At 37.0% G+C, this 15,195-nt stretch overlaps 1 protein-coding gene across 1 annotated transcript in view; it reads left to right on the top strand.

Moving 5' to 3' along the window:
• Positions 1-12,041, top strand: part of LOC113040882 (rhamnose-binding lectin-like) — a 33,981-nt gene extending 21,940 nt beyond the window's left edge. The window contains exons 9-20 of the mRNA XM_026199081.1: positions 1,359-1,480; positions 4,459-4,564; positions 6,982-6,994; positions 7,058-7,120; positions 7,211-7,234; positions 7,358-7,432; positions 7,501-7,636; positions 7,746-7,855; positions 7,969-8,013; positions 11,318-11,438; positions 11,540-11,649; positions 11,877-12,041. Coding sequence (XP_026054866.1) covers positions 1,359-1,480; positions 4,459-4,564; positions 6,982-6,994; positions 7,058-7,120; positions 7,211-7,234; positions 7,358-7,432; positions 7,501-7,636; positions 7,746-7,855; positions 7,969-8,013; positions 11,318-11,438; positions 11,540-11,649; positions 11,877-11,878 — 927 coding nt within the window. The 3' untranslated portion in view covers positions 11,879-12,041. The remainder of the gene's footprint in view (positions 1-1,358; positions 1,481-4,458; positions 4,565-6,981; positions 6,995-7,057; positions 7,121-7,210; positions 7,235-7,357; positions 7,433-7,500; positions 7,637-7,745; positions 7,856-7,968; positions 8,014-11,317; positions 11,439-11,539; positions 11,650-11,876) is intronic.
• Positions 12,042-15,195: the final 3,154 nt, after the last annotated feature.

The raw sequence follows: 15,195 nt of genomic DNA, 5'->3' as shown, positions 1-15,195 counted from the left end.
AACACTTTTATGACCAACCAAAGATCACAAAACGATATCTACTGCTAAAATGGCCCAGCATAAGGAAGTACCATTTATTATTACAACTTTTCTGGAAATTGTCTGTCTCAGTTGTGTCTTAAAGGTGATTGAACATATGATCAATAAACAGTAAAATGGGATAATATCGAATCATAAACATTTGCAATGTACAATCAACCAAGTATACAATCAACAAAATATTTGTTATCTGTTATTTCCAGATGATGGATCTGCGTGTGTTGTAAATATCATGTGCACATGTGTCTAGAGTTTTTCTTCTGTTCACACATTCAACATGTTGTTGCAAAAGCTAAGCGTGATCATTTGTAAGTATTCGTTTAGAATTTAAAAGATTACTTCACTTCAAGAATAAAACATTCCTGATAATTTACTCACCCACTGTAAAAAAAAAAAAGTTTTACAAAATAAGTTTGGCAGCTGTAGTTTCCAGAATAATTTTGTAAAACAATACAGAAAGACTGCAAACACATGTCAGGACAGATAAGGACCCAAGAGTGGATGAGGCTGAAAAATATTTTTCTTAACAGAAGACAGACGATGGCCTAAAGTCCCAAAAAACAAAAATAAACACTACTTAGTTCTGAAAAAATGTCTCCGTCTTTAACTTCCAACTGCATAGCGTACAGGCAATGTAAAAAATTTAGCTGAAACAAAAAATAACAATAAACAAAAAGAACAAAAAGAAAAGAAGAAAGAGAAAAAAGGACAGATCACACCCAAGTCCTGACAGCAAACTGTGAGTGAAAATGTTAAATTATTCTATATTTAGAGTATAAAACTCTAAGAAAATTGGATTGTAAACCAGTAAATTGAAAAGTAAAAGAAAGCCACATGAAGAATCAAAACTCATGACAAGCAGCTTTGTCACAAGCAGAAGTATATACTAACATATAGAAGGTGACATATAGAGTCATTCATGCAAACACAAAACACCATCATGGTAACACACATGATACTTAAATAATGCAATAAACTTTCATTAAACGACAGAAGATGCAACAAGTATTTCTATGGCTTGAGTGGAAATCTCCAACATGTCCCGAGCCCTTGAGGTGGGATGATTGGTTTCTCGAGGTGACTCGTGCTTGTTTTCAGTGCCCTATTACAGTGCCTTTTGTCCTGGAAGCGCACAGATGAGCTCACCAGGTTGTGGATGGCACCTTTTACTGCCTCCCCGTGTCTTCACGAAAGTTGTGGAGATGGCTCTTGTTCCCCTCAGAGGGCAGTGTGTTCGCATTCTGGACTATCTAGATGATTGGCGGACACTAGCACAATCTCAGGATCGTGATTGTTATGTGACCGTTATGTGAGCACAGGGACCTGAAGCTCCAGCATGTCAGCCTTTTGGGCCTTGGGGTCAACTAGGAAAAGAGTGGTTTACACGGAAGCCTCTATCACCAGCTGGGGGACCACGTACAATGGGCATGCAGTCTCAGGGGTTTGGACAGGCCCGCAGCTGCATTGTCACATTAATTGCCTAGAGTTGTTAGTAGTATGCTTTGCTCTGAACCGCCTCAAATGTTGCTTACGAGGAAAGCATGTGCTGCTGACCTCTCACTGACAGTTGATCTACTCCTTGACCAAGGGGACACTCGGCATGGATGCACTGGCACACAGCTGGAAACAGGGCCTATGCAAATATGCATTTCCCCAAGTGAGCATTCTTGCACAGACACTGTGCAAAGTCAAGGAAGATGAGGAGCAAGTCTTTCTAGTGGCGCGAATTGGCCTACTCGGACCTGTTTCCCCCGAACTAGTGCTCCTCGTGACAGCCCCTTTTTGGTCGATTCCTCTGAGGAAGGATCTACTGACTCAGAGATGGGGCAAGGTTTGGCACCCACATCCAGACCTTTGCAAACTTTATGTCTGGTCCCTGGACAGGAAGTGGAGGTTCTAGGTGCCTTCCATTCTGCTGCAAGGGCTGGAGCGAAAGCTGTCTCCCTCACCCTCAAAGTCCATGTTGCAATTTTTACTGCGAACCATGACCCCATGATTGGGAAGTCTTTAGGTAAGCATGACCTCATCATCAAGTTCCTTAGCAGGACCAGGAGGTTAAATCCTTCCTGGCCTCCCTCTATACTCTCTTGGGACCTGACTCTACTGCTAGAATCACTACAGCAGGGCCCATTCGATACTTTTTATTCAGTTGAGCTAAAGTTTCTTTCATTGAAAACTCTGCTCCAGCTTGCATTAGCCTCCATCAAGAGGGTAGGGGACCTGCATGCATTTTCGGCTGACAATTTTTTGCCTAGTGTTTGGGCCGGCTGATTCCCAGGTAATCCTAAGTTCCCGGCCCAGCTACGTGCCCAATGTCCCACTACACCCTTCAAAGACCAAGTGTGTACCTGCAAGCACTGCCCCTGGAGGAGGCAGACCCAGTCCTGGGACACGTAGACCGGACCCAAAGCTTCAGGACTTCAGACCAGCTCTTTGTCTTTTATGGAGGCCAGCAGAAGGGAAATGGCATCTCTAAGCAGAGGATGGCCCACTGGATTATGGATGCCATAACCCTGGCTTATCAGACATAGGGTGAGCCCTGCCTGTTCAGGTTGTGAGCTCACTCAACTAGAACTGTTGCATCCTCCTGGGTGCTGGCTTGTGGCACCTCGCTGACAGATATTTGTGGAGTTGCAGGCTGGGCAACCCCTATCCCCTAACACGTTTGCTAGGTTCTATAGCCTTTGTATAGAGCCAGTATCCTCCTGTGTTCTCGCCTCAAACAGCTAGAAAATTGCTCCAGAATGTCGATACTGTAGACCCTGTTGAGATCCTCCATCACCCTAGGGAGCTGGACGTAGCAGAACATCCGGTGCCAGGCCTTCATGATGAATCCCTGAGAACCGTGGAAAGCTGGGTTCCATGTTGAGACCTATGTGGCACTCGTATTTGTATAGTCCACAGTATAGCCTTAGAGCCTGTGTTTCCCTGTCAGACTTCTGCCTTACCAAGAGAGTTTTAATCACCTCAAATTTCTCAATACACACCTAAACGGATGCTATATGTGTATTTGCTTCTGGAAATTCATTTTGAGTAGGTTTGGGCTTCCGCAGCATCCCTATTCCAAGGGAAACGGGTACATTTTCCCAGTGTTATCCAGTCTCACCCAGTGAGGTACTGCTTTGACAATGGTGACTGGAACTACTTGTTCCGAGCCCCGGCCTACACCTAATATGGGTGCAGGCAGCTTGCACAGGGCACTGAAAGGGGTAGCACCCATGGCGCTTTGGTAGTGATCAACGGCAGCTGGATGCAATAATTGCAAGCCAATGTGCATTGGCTCATTTAGTTTACAGTCAACAAGTAGATTGGTCTATCGAAGTGATATTACAATTAGTCAGTTAGTGACACAACATCTCCATTACCTCCTTCATGGAACGAGGGTTACCATACTTAACAAAGACGTTATCTGTGGCGCTTTAAACTTTCCTAAATCTCTCTTGGAAGTTAGAAAGTGCTCAACTCTTTGCATTTATGTTCTGAAGGATGATATTGCACAGTCTGTTCAACACAAGAACCCAAATGTGAAGGAAGTTTCTTTGACTTAAAATGTAATCTATAATGCATTTAACTACAGACTTGTAATGATCCTTCCATACGGCTCAATTGAAGAAATGCCTGCCTTCACCGAAACATCCAGATGGTGGTTTTCAAAAAGGAGTTGGTCTTCATTGTTCGAAAACTAGGTTCTTGGTACATGGAACACTTCAGAACCTATTAACTTGAAACCCCACCTTCAAAGGAGATTGAAGTTGTGGAACCAAATTCATTCAAAATGTGGATTCTTTCAGAAAATGAACATTACTGTGTTGCTCACAGAGTCACAACAATCCTGCTGTGGCTTTATAGATTATATTTTTGTTGGCAAAACGTAGCAAAAACAGACAATACTATGTTTAAAATACAATATTAACTTATTTACTGAACTGTTGTGTAAAATCACATTTGCACTCAAACAGCACTTGTGTGTTGCTCTCGCTGCTGGTGTGATATGTTTTATAATGCGATATAAGTATGAGACAAAAAACTCATACAGGAGCATTTATGAATTATTTGGAAAAATATAAAATAAATTAATAACTGCATTTATGGATTTATGTTAAATGTAAGGTGACGTACAGGTCTCGGGGCAAGGCCAGTGTGTTAAAATATTTTAATTGCATTATTTTTTCATAACTATTACGATTACATAATGCATTAAACTGAAAGCCCTAATATATATTCATATTCATTCAGGATTGTCAAAGTGTATTGGATTTGATTAATGATTCTTGTATTTTTTTTTATCCCTCTAACATGAATTTTCATTTGTGTAATATAAAGCTATTATTTGTTCATAGGACCCAGTCATCATTCAACCATGAAAAATAATTACTTATGGACATTTCTCTTTTCTTTCTCTCTTTTCCTTCAACTCAGAGGATCTCAAAGCATGGTGGGCATCACACGGCTCCTGGTTATTTTAGAAAAGGACAGCCGCATTAAGTTGGACCTTCCAAATGGCATCCCATCCTCTGTTGACGAAGTAATCCAGGAAATAAACAACTAACAACTGAAATACGATTTCAATACAACAATGCTGATTTTGGAACTTGGGTTAACTTAACTTCAACCTCATAAAACAAGGATCTTTGCACTTATTATTGCAGTTATTCATGTAGAAACCTCTGTGACTTTATTCTTGGAGCCAGCTGACAAAAGAATTTCAAATCACATGAGCCAATAATTTTTTTTCACAATAGGACGTAGATAATGCATGTTTAAACTGAGAAACTTTACAATTTTATGAACAAAATGGGCTCATTTCAAATTTGATGTATGCTACAGATCTCAAAATAGTTGGGACGAGGGCATGTTTACCATGGTATAGCATCTCCTCTTCGTTTGAAGATGTCTGGGCATTGAGATTATAACTTTGTTAGAGTTTTAGTGTTGGAATTTGGTTCCATTCTTGCCTGACATAGGTTTCCAGCTGCCGAAGAGTTTGTGGTTATCTTTGACATATTTTTGGTTTAATGATGCACCACATATTCACTATAGGTGAAAGATCTAGACACGAGGGGAAACTAGATCAAACAGGGAAGACTAAGACTACGGGTGTTTTCACACCTAGTTCGTTTGAGCCCTGCAAACACTTCTTACTGGGAATGTTTTTTGCGACAGTGAAGTTAGTCGTTTACCAACAAGGAATTTTGCAGGTGTCTGTGGCTGCGGCTCATCAGCCACATTGTGGACAAAGGTAAGGGGTCTGGAATTCAATTTGGATTCTACTTTTGTGAGGACTGTAGTCATTTTTTCAAAAGTGAGCGATGCTCTTCACCTTTCTCAGGCACGTCTTTACAGACCTCACTAGCCTCTCCCCAAAATCTGGCCCACCAGGCCACTCCCTCTACTGTGATCTACAATAAATCTTTTGAAAACAGTACATTTTTACAGGATACTTTTTACAGGTTGTCTTCCTCGCAAAATCCAGTGTCTATTTCTGATTTGTACAAGAGTGTTTCGTAGACCAGAATGCATGGTACCTTCATGTGTTAGAATATGTGAAAATAATCCAAGTGCAACAATGGAGTTTGATGCTTTGGGTTATTTTGCTTTCAGTTTATTGCCCGAAACTATACAGTCAAATGCCTTGAAAATGAAGACAGTGATAGACAGGGTCACTCTGAATACATATCCATTGAAAGAATGAGCTAACCTATAAAGGAATTTCTTTTATGAGTGTTTATATATACGGAAATAAACCAAGTGCAACAAAGGAGTTTGGTGTTTTGTGAATTTGCCTTTAGTTTTCTCTAAATCTATACAGTAAAATGTCTTTAAAATTAATCAAGTGATAGCCAGGGTCACCCTGAATACATATGAATTGAAAGAATGAGCTAACCTATAAAAGGACACTTTTTATGAGTGTTGGAATATGTGGAAATAAGTGCAACAGTGGAGTTTGATGTTTTTTCCAAATCTATACAGTAAAAAGCCTTTGAAAAAGTATATAGGAATAGTCAGGATTACTCTGAATGCATATCAATTGAAAGATTGAGCTAACCTATAAAGGGACATGAGTGTTGGAATATGGGACACAGCGCAAATGTCAGGACACATGTTGTTGTTTTGGGTGATTTTGCTTTTAGTTTTCTCCAAATCTATACAGTAAAATGCCTTGAAAATGAATAGAGTGAAAATCTTTTTACACATTTTTTTATAAGTGTTTGAATATACAGAAATAATCAAAGTGCAACAATGGAGTTTGATGTTTGGGATGATTTTCCTTTTAGTTTTCTCCAAAACTATTCATTAAATAGCTTGAAAATGAGTGACACTGGGTCACTCTTAATACATACTGTATCTATTGAAAGAATTGGCTAACCTATAAAGGAATACACACACACACACACACACACACACACACACACACATATATAGTAAACATTAAACATATTTGTTAACATTTAACATATATAACATTACATTCAGAAAACATATATGAATAGTTTTATGAATCATTTAAAATCCAACAAAGCCTTTTTTTGTGATTTTAAAATAGAAAGTTCCAGGTTTAATATCTAATGCAATGATATTCATACATCTTATTCATACATTTAAGTGTTACAGTAGATGCATAAACCACCAATGATATAAATTTGTGCATTTATGTTCTACACATAAAGAAAAATAAATAAATAAATAAATAAATAAATAAATAAATACTGCATAATAAGAACACAGTTTATACAGTTAAAGTGTAATCACTTATAATTGAGAAATTAATTAGATTAAGAAATGCTATAAGTTTTTGCCTGAAACAAACTGCTAGAAGAAGAAACATCTGTGGTCAAAGAATGAATGTGCATGATCTCAGCCAATCAGGCATGGGAACATTTTTATGATAACATTTAAATCAAGATTATGAAGTGTAATTGTAATTTCTTCTTTTGTTATCAGTTGTCAACAGATGGTGATAGATCCGCTGGGTTTGTTTTAAATACCATCTGCACATGAATGTAACTTTGAAGAACAGATTTTCTTTTTGTTCACATGTACCAATCTACCATGCTGATGCAAAAGCTAAGCGGAGTCACTTGTATGTATTGTTTTTTTTTTTCTTTAGTTCAATTTGTTAGTTGTTTTTCTCTGTCTAGTTTTTTCAATTTATTTTTGTTTGATTTTGCAGTGCTGCTGTTGCTGTGTCAACATGGTAAGATGCCCCATTAATGTAAAAAGCAGTTAAATCCAAAAAAGCCCCAATTATCAGTAAGGGACACAATTTAATGATTCATTTCAAGTAATTTTACTTTGCTATTTCTTCTCTCCTAAACAGCATCTTTCCTCTCTGCAAGTGAAAATGCAAAACAATCAGTGACCTGTGAAGGAGACTCTGCATCCCTCAGTTGTGGTGAGTAATTTCTCATATAACGTGTTTAAACTTTACAATGATTTTCATGGTCTTCTTGTGTGTGTAAGAATCTGGATACATAAATGTCCTTGGTGCCAACTATGGACGGACTGATGGCAAAACATGCTCAGATGGGAAACCACCTGGGAAGCTCTCAAATGTTAAATGCTCCTCAAAAACAACCCTCAAAAAGATGACAGTTCGGTAATTAATTAAGTGATAGCAGATGTTATTGCTTTTCAAGACTGGGAACAACCGCGATACTTTGGTGTCTTTATTGTAAAGTACTTGTGATTATCTGTCCATGAATCAGGTGTAATGGAAGACAAAGCTGTTCTGTTTCTGCAGTGGACTCAGTTTTCTCTGATCCTTGTAAAGGGACTTATAAATACCTGCAAGTGTCTTATGAGTGTCTCCCAATTAGTAAGTCAATGGATTGATACACATTATTTCCTAATTTCATAATGTGGTAAATCCTTTTGTTGACCCTAATCATTACTGACCCTTGTTCCTATTTTCCACCTAAATAATTCTAGAGAAGCGCATAACTTGTGAAGGTAGCAAGAATAACATTACCTGTGGTAAGTTATATCAGTTATAAGTTATATGTGGTAAGTTTTTTTATTGACTTTTTATTAATTGTATTTATACAAATGTTTAATCCTTAGGGGTCAAGCTGTGAATATGGTGGTCACTCTCGTTAATAATATATATATATATATATATATATATATATATATATATATATATATATATATATATATGTGTGTGTAGTTATATATATATATATATATATATATATATATATATATATATATATATATATATATATATATATATACAACTATACTAACAACTACTAAGCAAGCTATGATGACTTTCACCTTGATATTTTATATAACCGACTGGTTGAGGCCAGCCTAACGGACAGCGACACTGAACCGAGCTCTCTTCTGCGAAGTTCTCCTCAAAGTCCCTCCTGCACAGGAACGAACAAATACAAATCGCAGTTTGAACAAACAAAAAGATGTGCAAGAGCCCAATTCAGTGCTCGCGGTGTTCTGGTGTTCAGGGCTCACGCAGAGAAAGGCGTCTCGAGACGCTAAAAATAAGCGTTTTCAAGTGTTTTGATCAAAACACTTGGACATCGAATTTGCCTATTTTTGTTCTTGTGTCGACAAATACATACAAAATATGTCAAAATATCCACCTTGGAAATTATGCTCGAAAAAACTGTCAGTTATTTCTTAAGTGTAGGTAAACAGTTGAGGAAAAAAATGGGATGTGTATAGAGGTCGGGATCGTTGCGTCACGTCGCAATGCATTGTGGGAATCGCGGTACAGAAGTAGATGTACTGTATAGTAGGCATTAGGTAACGTTGGTCATTTGGTCATTAATTTTGATTATTTTTTGGAAAATGGTTCAGTATTGCTGTATTGTGAACTGCTGTAATCGGTTTCATGATCGACAGGGCAAACGCCTCGTGAATCATATTAGTTTTCAACAGTTTCCTACTTGGAAAAAAAACACAAGGTGTCTGAAATCACCAAGAGGCGTCAGATGGCTTGGGTCGCCACTGTACGGAGGGAAACCATCACCTTCGATAATATTATAATACATAGTTATGGTGAGACATGTTGTGTATGGTCTCTCTCTCTCTCTCACATACACACACACAAACTCAGACACAAACACATTACGTTTTCTCTAGTTTTTGGCCAGTAAGGGAGTCAGTTTAGTGTCTGTATTTTTTGTTTAAACATTTTCTTTTGACCCAATCCTGAACTTAATTTGCTTTTTGATATTTTTGTGCTGACTGTATTTAACAAATTTGAACAACTTGTTTAAAAAAAAAAAAAAAAACTGGAACGAACTTCAAAATAGGAAGTTAAGCGTCTTGTTTTGGTGAATGGTGGGTTGTGTCTGAGGTGAATGTTCGTCAATATTATACCGGATTACAGAACTACCGGAGGAAAACAGTGGATTTTTGCAAGTATGATAGGTGAGTAATTACTCCTGAAGTGTAACAAACCCGCATAGACAAGCTTCATAGCTCGCAGAATCTGATAAGTGTGTGTGTGTGTCACCACTGATGCTTGGTTAATGTTAACATTTCCTTAGTGAAAAAGATTGTTTTCTCCACGTTTAATTTGCAGATCCATTTATGATCTGCAGGTGAGCCTCCAGTGACTTTTTAAAAAGTGAAAGTGACATTTTTAAATTGATCGGATGTGTAAGCGCTCACTCCACAGACCCGGTAGGATAAATTATCAGGGAAACTGAGGCTTGGTAAACTTTCATGTGTTCATAGGGATCGATTCCGCCTACAACCTCTTTTTTTTTTAATTAGCGTTGTTTGGCTTCATTATTAAGTTTGTCCGTATAGGTATAGGCAACTTTTTTTGTCACGTTCTATAACTTTTTCTGGAGACTGGCTATTATCTTATTACAAACCTGCTTTGCGATGCCTCTAAAATGGCCGCCGTTACCCACAATGCACCATTCCATGACGTCTACGCCCGAGCTCTATTATATTGGATGCGTTAATCGTCTCTTAAAGGGACCGCGCCTAATTTAGCTAATGGCTGCTGTAATGTTAATCCAAGAAAATGAAAATGAAAATCACTCACTGCTCTTGACTACTTTGTAGTTTTAACAGTCAAACCAAAAATTATTCAGACACCAGATATATTTTTTGATATATATAGCAAAACTGTAATAATGTGAGAAATGTTGAAGGTGTCTGAATAAATGTAGGTTTGAAACAGGGCCCACTGGTACAACCTTCACCGGGTCCCCGCTTGTGCAATGTGGAATTAGTTTACAGTTTTTTCAAGCAGTTTGTGATGCATTTTGGAAACAGGAGATGTACATTTCTAATGCACCATCTAGCTTGATAAACCCCTTCTCAAAGACTTACTGTTCGTATTTTATTTGGGTAACAAACATATTCTGAATGCCGTCGGCAGAATTCAAATGAGCCATTTTAATCTAGATTAATCTAGATTAATTTCAAGATCACAGTGAGATTAATCTAGATTAAAAAAATTAATCTATGCCCACCTCGAATATATATATATATATATATATATATATATATATATATATATATATATATTCGAGGTGGGCATAGATTAATTTTCTCGAATATATATACCTCGAATATATATATATATATATATATATATATATATATATATATATATATATATATATATATGTGTGTGTGTGTGTATGTATGTATGTATGTATATATATATATATATATATATATATACATACATACATACATACATACATACATACATACACACACACACATATATATATATATATATATATATATATATATATATATATATATATAGTTTTTGCTTTACTTTTATGGCCCCGTTAACATCCTGTGGACTAAGTAATGTTTACTTTGTATACTTGCAAAGTTACTTACAGTCAGTAGAATGTCTTTTGGGAGACTATCACAAAATAGAGTGAGCAGATATTACGCAGACAGTCTACTAACTCTCTGAATGAGAGCACTGCCACTGCATTTCCCAAAGGTTATAGAATAATTAAAGCATGTTTTTTTTTTTAATAAATTAATCTTTGGGAGCAGTAGAGGCAGTGTGCCGACTCTCATTAATAACCACTCTGTGTGTGAATGAAACAGAACACTAAAAAAACTTAGTGATAATTTTCACTTGGAAATAGCTAGTAGGTTTCACAAATAATTACAAAAAACAGCAAGTAACACATTTAATGAAATGTGAAACTTTGAAACACAAAGACTGAAAATAATTTTTTTTCTTTTCTTTTTTTGGTAAAGCATATTTTTCATGTGATAGTTACTTGTGGAATTATCATCAACGTCAGTTTTTCTGTTTCAGAGAAGGGTGTTATTTCGGTTCATTATGCCAATTATGGACGGCGGAATCTTGCAACCTGCCTTAATGGATTAGCAACTAACCCAGACTGTTACTTTGATCAGACTGCCCGTTTCAGTTCCAGGTACAGCCGAGACATTATTCAGACTACAGTCACTTAAAAATCAAACAATGGAATATTTACAAAAAATTTAAGTGCAATAAGATTTTGTTTCTCCTTTTAAGGTGCAATGGAAAGAAGTCTTGTCTTCTAGAGGCTTCAAGTTTGGTGTTATCTGATCCGTGTAAAGGCGTCTATAAGTACCTGGAAGTGACATTCTCCTGCAAAATCGCTTGTGAGTAAGAAAGTATTCTTATTATTGATGTTTATTTATTTTTCTATTTAAAAATATGAGTAGTGGGGAATAAATCGAATCAGTTTTTGATTAGTTTTGAATGTTATTTTCTCTGAGGGTTAGATTGATTTTCAGCACCTTTATAATGTTGGTTCATTGTATACATTGACTCAGAAACTCAATGAAAACTATAATTCTGAAATGCTTGATTTGTCTAAATGTTACAGAGCATGATCTGCATCAGTCGGTGAGGAAACTTCCTGTGAGAGCAGAAGCAGAACATCCTTTTCTTTAGCACTGGCATTTCTGTTTCTCTTCTGATTCTCTTTTCTTTAAATCAGCTTTGAAACAGTTTATTTCAAAAAGCTTCATACAAATAAATTGCAGTTGAAATTAAATCTGCCTCCCCTCCTTCACACACACACACACACACACACACACACACACACACACACACACACTGGTTTCCTTTGAACAATCATATGAGATGGCACAGGTTATCAGAGTAGCATTTATTAAACAAATGTTGCTATAACATATTATGGATTAGAACAAGAAATAGATGGTCAAATCTATATGTTTCATAGGAAAAGCATAATATGTAAAGAAAACTCTAAAAAAGGATGGTTCTTTTAGTAAGTACATTTTATTTATATAGCACATTTAAACACACCTAAGCTACTCAAAGAGCTGAACAATGTAAAATAAAATTAAAAGAGAAAATAAAAGAAAACCCATAAAAGAAGCAAACAAGACAGACAATAATACAACAATGAAGTGAAATAAATATACTAAGGAGAAAATATATAGACAAAATTGGTTCCTCACATGGGGTGCAGTGACTGAAACAGCTCTGTCACCCTAAGTTTTCATATGGGAATGAGGGATAGATAAAAGAGACCTGTCGGCGGATCTTAAAAGTCTGGTACAAGGGATAATAAGATCTTTAAGATAAACTGGAGCTTGATTGTTAATAGCTTTAAAAACAAACAACATAATCTTAAGCTGAACTCTTAAATGGACCGGAAGCCATTGAAGTGAAGCTAAAATTGTGTTCATAAAGAGTGACATGGTCATACTTCTTTGCCCCAGTCAGCAGCTGCAATTTGTATCAACTGGAGGTGAGAAAGCGATGACTGAGGAAGACGCGAGTACAGTGAATTACAGTAATCTAAACGTGAGGTAATAAAAGTATGAATAACCTTCTCCGAACGTGTTTTAATGTCTGTGATAATATCACCACCACATCTGCCTTAATATTCTCTGAGTTTACATGTTCCCTTCTGAAAATTACCATAATTTTACTATGAATGGTAACTACAAATTAACCATGGCTTTGATACTTCAAATGAAAAAGTGAAAAGTATTCATTTTGTGGTGATTGACATTACATAGGCTATTATTACAAATGCTTGCAAAGGGCGCAAGAGGCCTGATAGTTGCTGTTGTAACACTTACAGGATGATCAAATCCTTGTTTAATATTGACCAAACATTTAATTAAAATATAGCTGCAAGCAGCAATTACGGGGCCAAGCACTCCAACGGCAAATGTAGGAGCTAAGCATGGCATGAAGCATCACACCAAATACATTAATGAGCAATAACAGTAATTTTGGAATTATTGTAATTGAAATGGCAAAAAAAAAATCATAATACCACCTCTAGTAGCATGATTACTTGGCTTATAAAGTTTGACCAATAGGTGGCACTGTTATGAAATCAATTTGGTGTACTCTGTTTGACTTTTCAATGACACACACAAAGTTTGGTGTTAATATGCCACAGCATTCCAGAGATGCAGCCTCAAGTGTCATTTTGTCATTGTGTTTCAACTTTGTCGCTTTGGTATGCGAAAACGGTTTTGTCTATCGACACAAAATCCATAACTTTGTGTCAACATAGACTGAAGATCATCTGATTCGAATTTGGTGAAAATTGGACATACGGTTCATGAGGAGTTCGAAAAAGTAGGTTTTCCACATAAATCAAAATGGTGGACCGGAACTTCAGTAAACACTGGCATATTTGGTATCTATGTTATCGGCATAAGCCAGGGAATATTTTGAGCCCAGTTTCGTTGCAATAGGCTAATGGACTAAAAAGTTATTAGCATTTTAAAAAGTGTAATTACTCATGGTTAATGAATGGTTTATTACTCTTGACCAATAGGTGGCGCTGTTACCAAATTTATGTGACATGGTCAGTGTGAGGTGGCGATGACACATACAAAGTTTGGTGCAAATATGTCAAAGTGTTGCAGAGATACAGCCTCAAATACATTTTGGCACCCTTCCAGCAAATTCGTTGATGCGCTAAATGAGAACCGTTACGTATATCGACACAAAATCCATAACTTTTAGCCAGCATGGTCTGAAGATGATTCACGTCAAATTTGGTGAAAATTGGGCTAACGGTCTAGGAGGAGTTCGAAAAAGTAGGTTTTCAACATTAAGCAAAATGGCGGACAGGAAGTAAGGCCAATTTTCACATTATTGGTATCAATACTCTCGGCATGACCCACAGAATATAGCGAGACCATTTTAATTTTAATAGACTAATTTATTCAAAAGTTATTAGCGTTTATGTGATATTTAATTATAACTATTGGCCACAAGGTGGCGCTGCCACCAAACTTTTTGAGTACCTTCAGGGCATGGAGCCGAATATTTTTGTAATTATTTGCGAAACGATACGATGCTGCGTTCAAAAAATACAGCATTTTGAAACATAATTCAAAATGGCCGACGCCTAAAATGGCCGACACAGGAAAATTGGATATCATTCGACTCGACATGACTCACTGAATCTAAAGAGACCAGTTGTGTGATTTTTGGCCAAACCATTCAGTAGTTATAAGCCAAAATATGCATTTTTCATATCTCCTGACCACTAGGTGGCGCTGTGTCGAAACACAGCAGGTAGTCTCAGTTCATGCTTGTTATAACACACGCCAAGTTTGGTCTCAATATGACAAACCGTTGCTGGGATATAGCCTCACGTGCATGTTTGCGTGCTTTTCGTCAAATTTGTTTACGTGTCATTCGACAACAGTTGGACGAATCAACTTGAATTCCATAACTTTTTGCCAGCATGGTCTGAAGATGATCTGAGCCAATTTTCGTGGCAATCGGACTAACCGTCTAGGACGAGTTCGAAAAAGTAGGTTTTTCGAATAATTGAAAATAGCGAAAAAACTAAACCTTGCGATTTTTGAATTTTAGGGTTCATTCGACTTGGCCTGAGCCAAGGATTCAGAGGAAAAAAGAATTTCCATTTTCTGGCTTACGGTTCAAAAGTTATTAGCATACAAACATTGAAAGTTTGGACAAGTGGTGGCGCTAGAGAGTAGGAGTTAGAGGCTTCAAATTTGCTATAGTTAATGTTGGGACTGTCCTCTATCAGTGTGCCAAATTATACAACTTTCCCGCAAACGGTTCTATGGGCTGCCATAGACTTGCGGCGGAAGAAGAAGAAGAAGAAGAAGAATAATAATAACGCCAACGAAAACAATAGGTGCCTACGCACCTTCGGTGCTTGGCCCCTA

This window comes from Carassius auratus, chromosome 23 (assembly GCF_003368295.1).
Source record: "Carassius auratus strain Wakin chromosome 23, ASM336829v1, whole genome shotgun sequence".
Classification (NCBI taxonomy): Eukaryota; Metazoa; Chordata; class Actinopteri; order Cypriniformes; family Cyprinidae; genus Carassius; species Carassius auratus.
The sequence above is the reverse complement of the archived record's forward strand: the minus strand, read 5'-3'. Positions and strand labels throughout refer to the sequence as shown.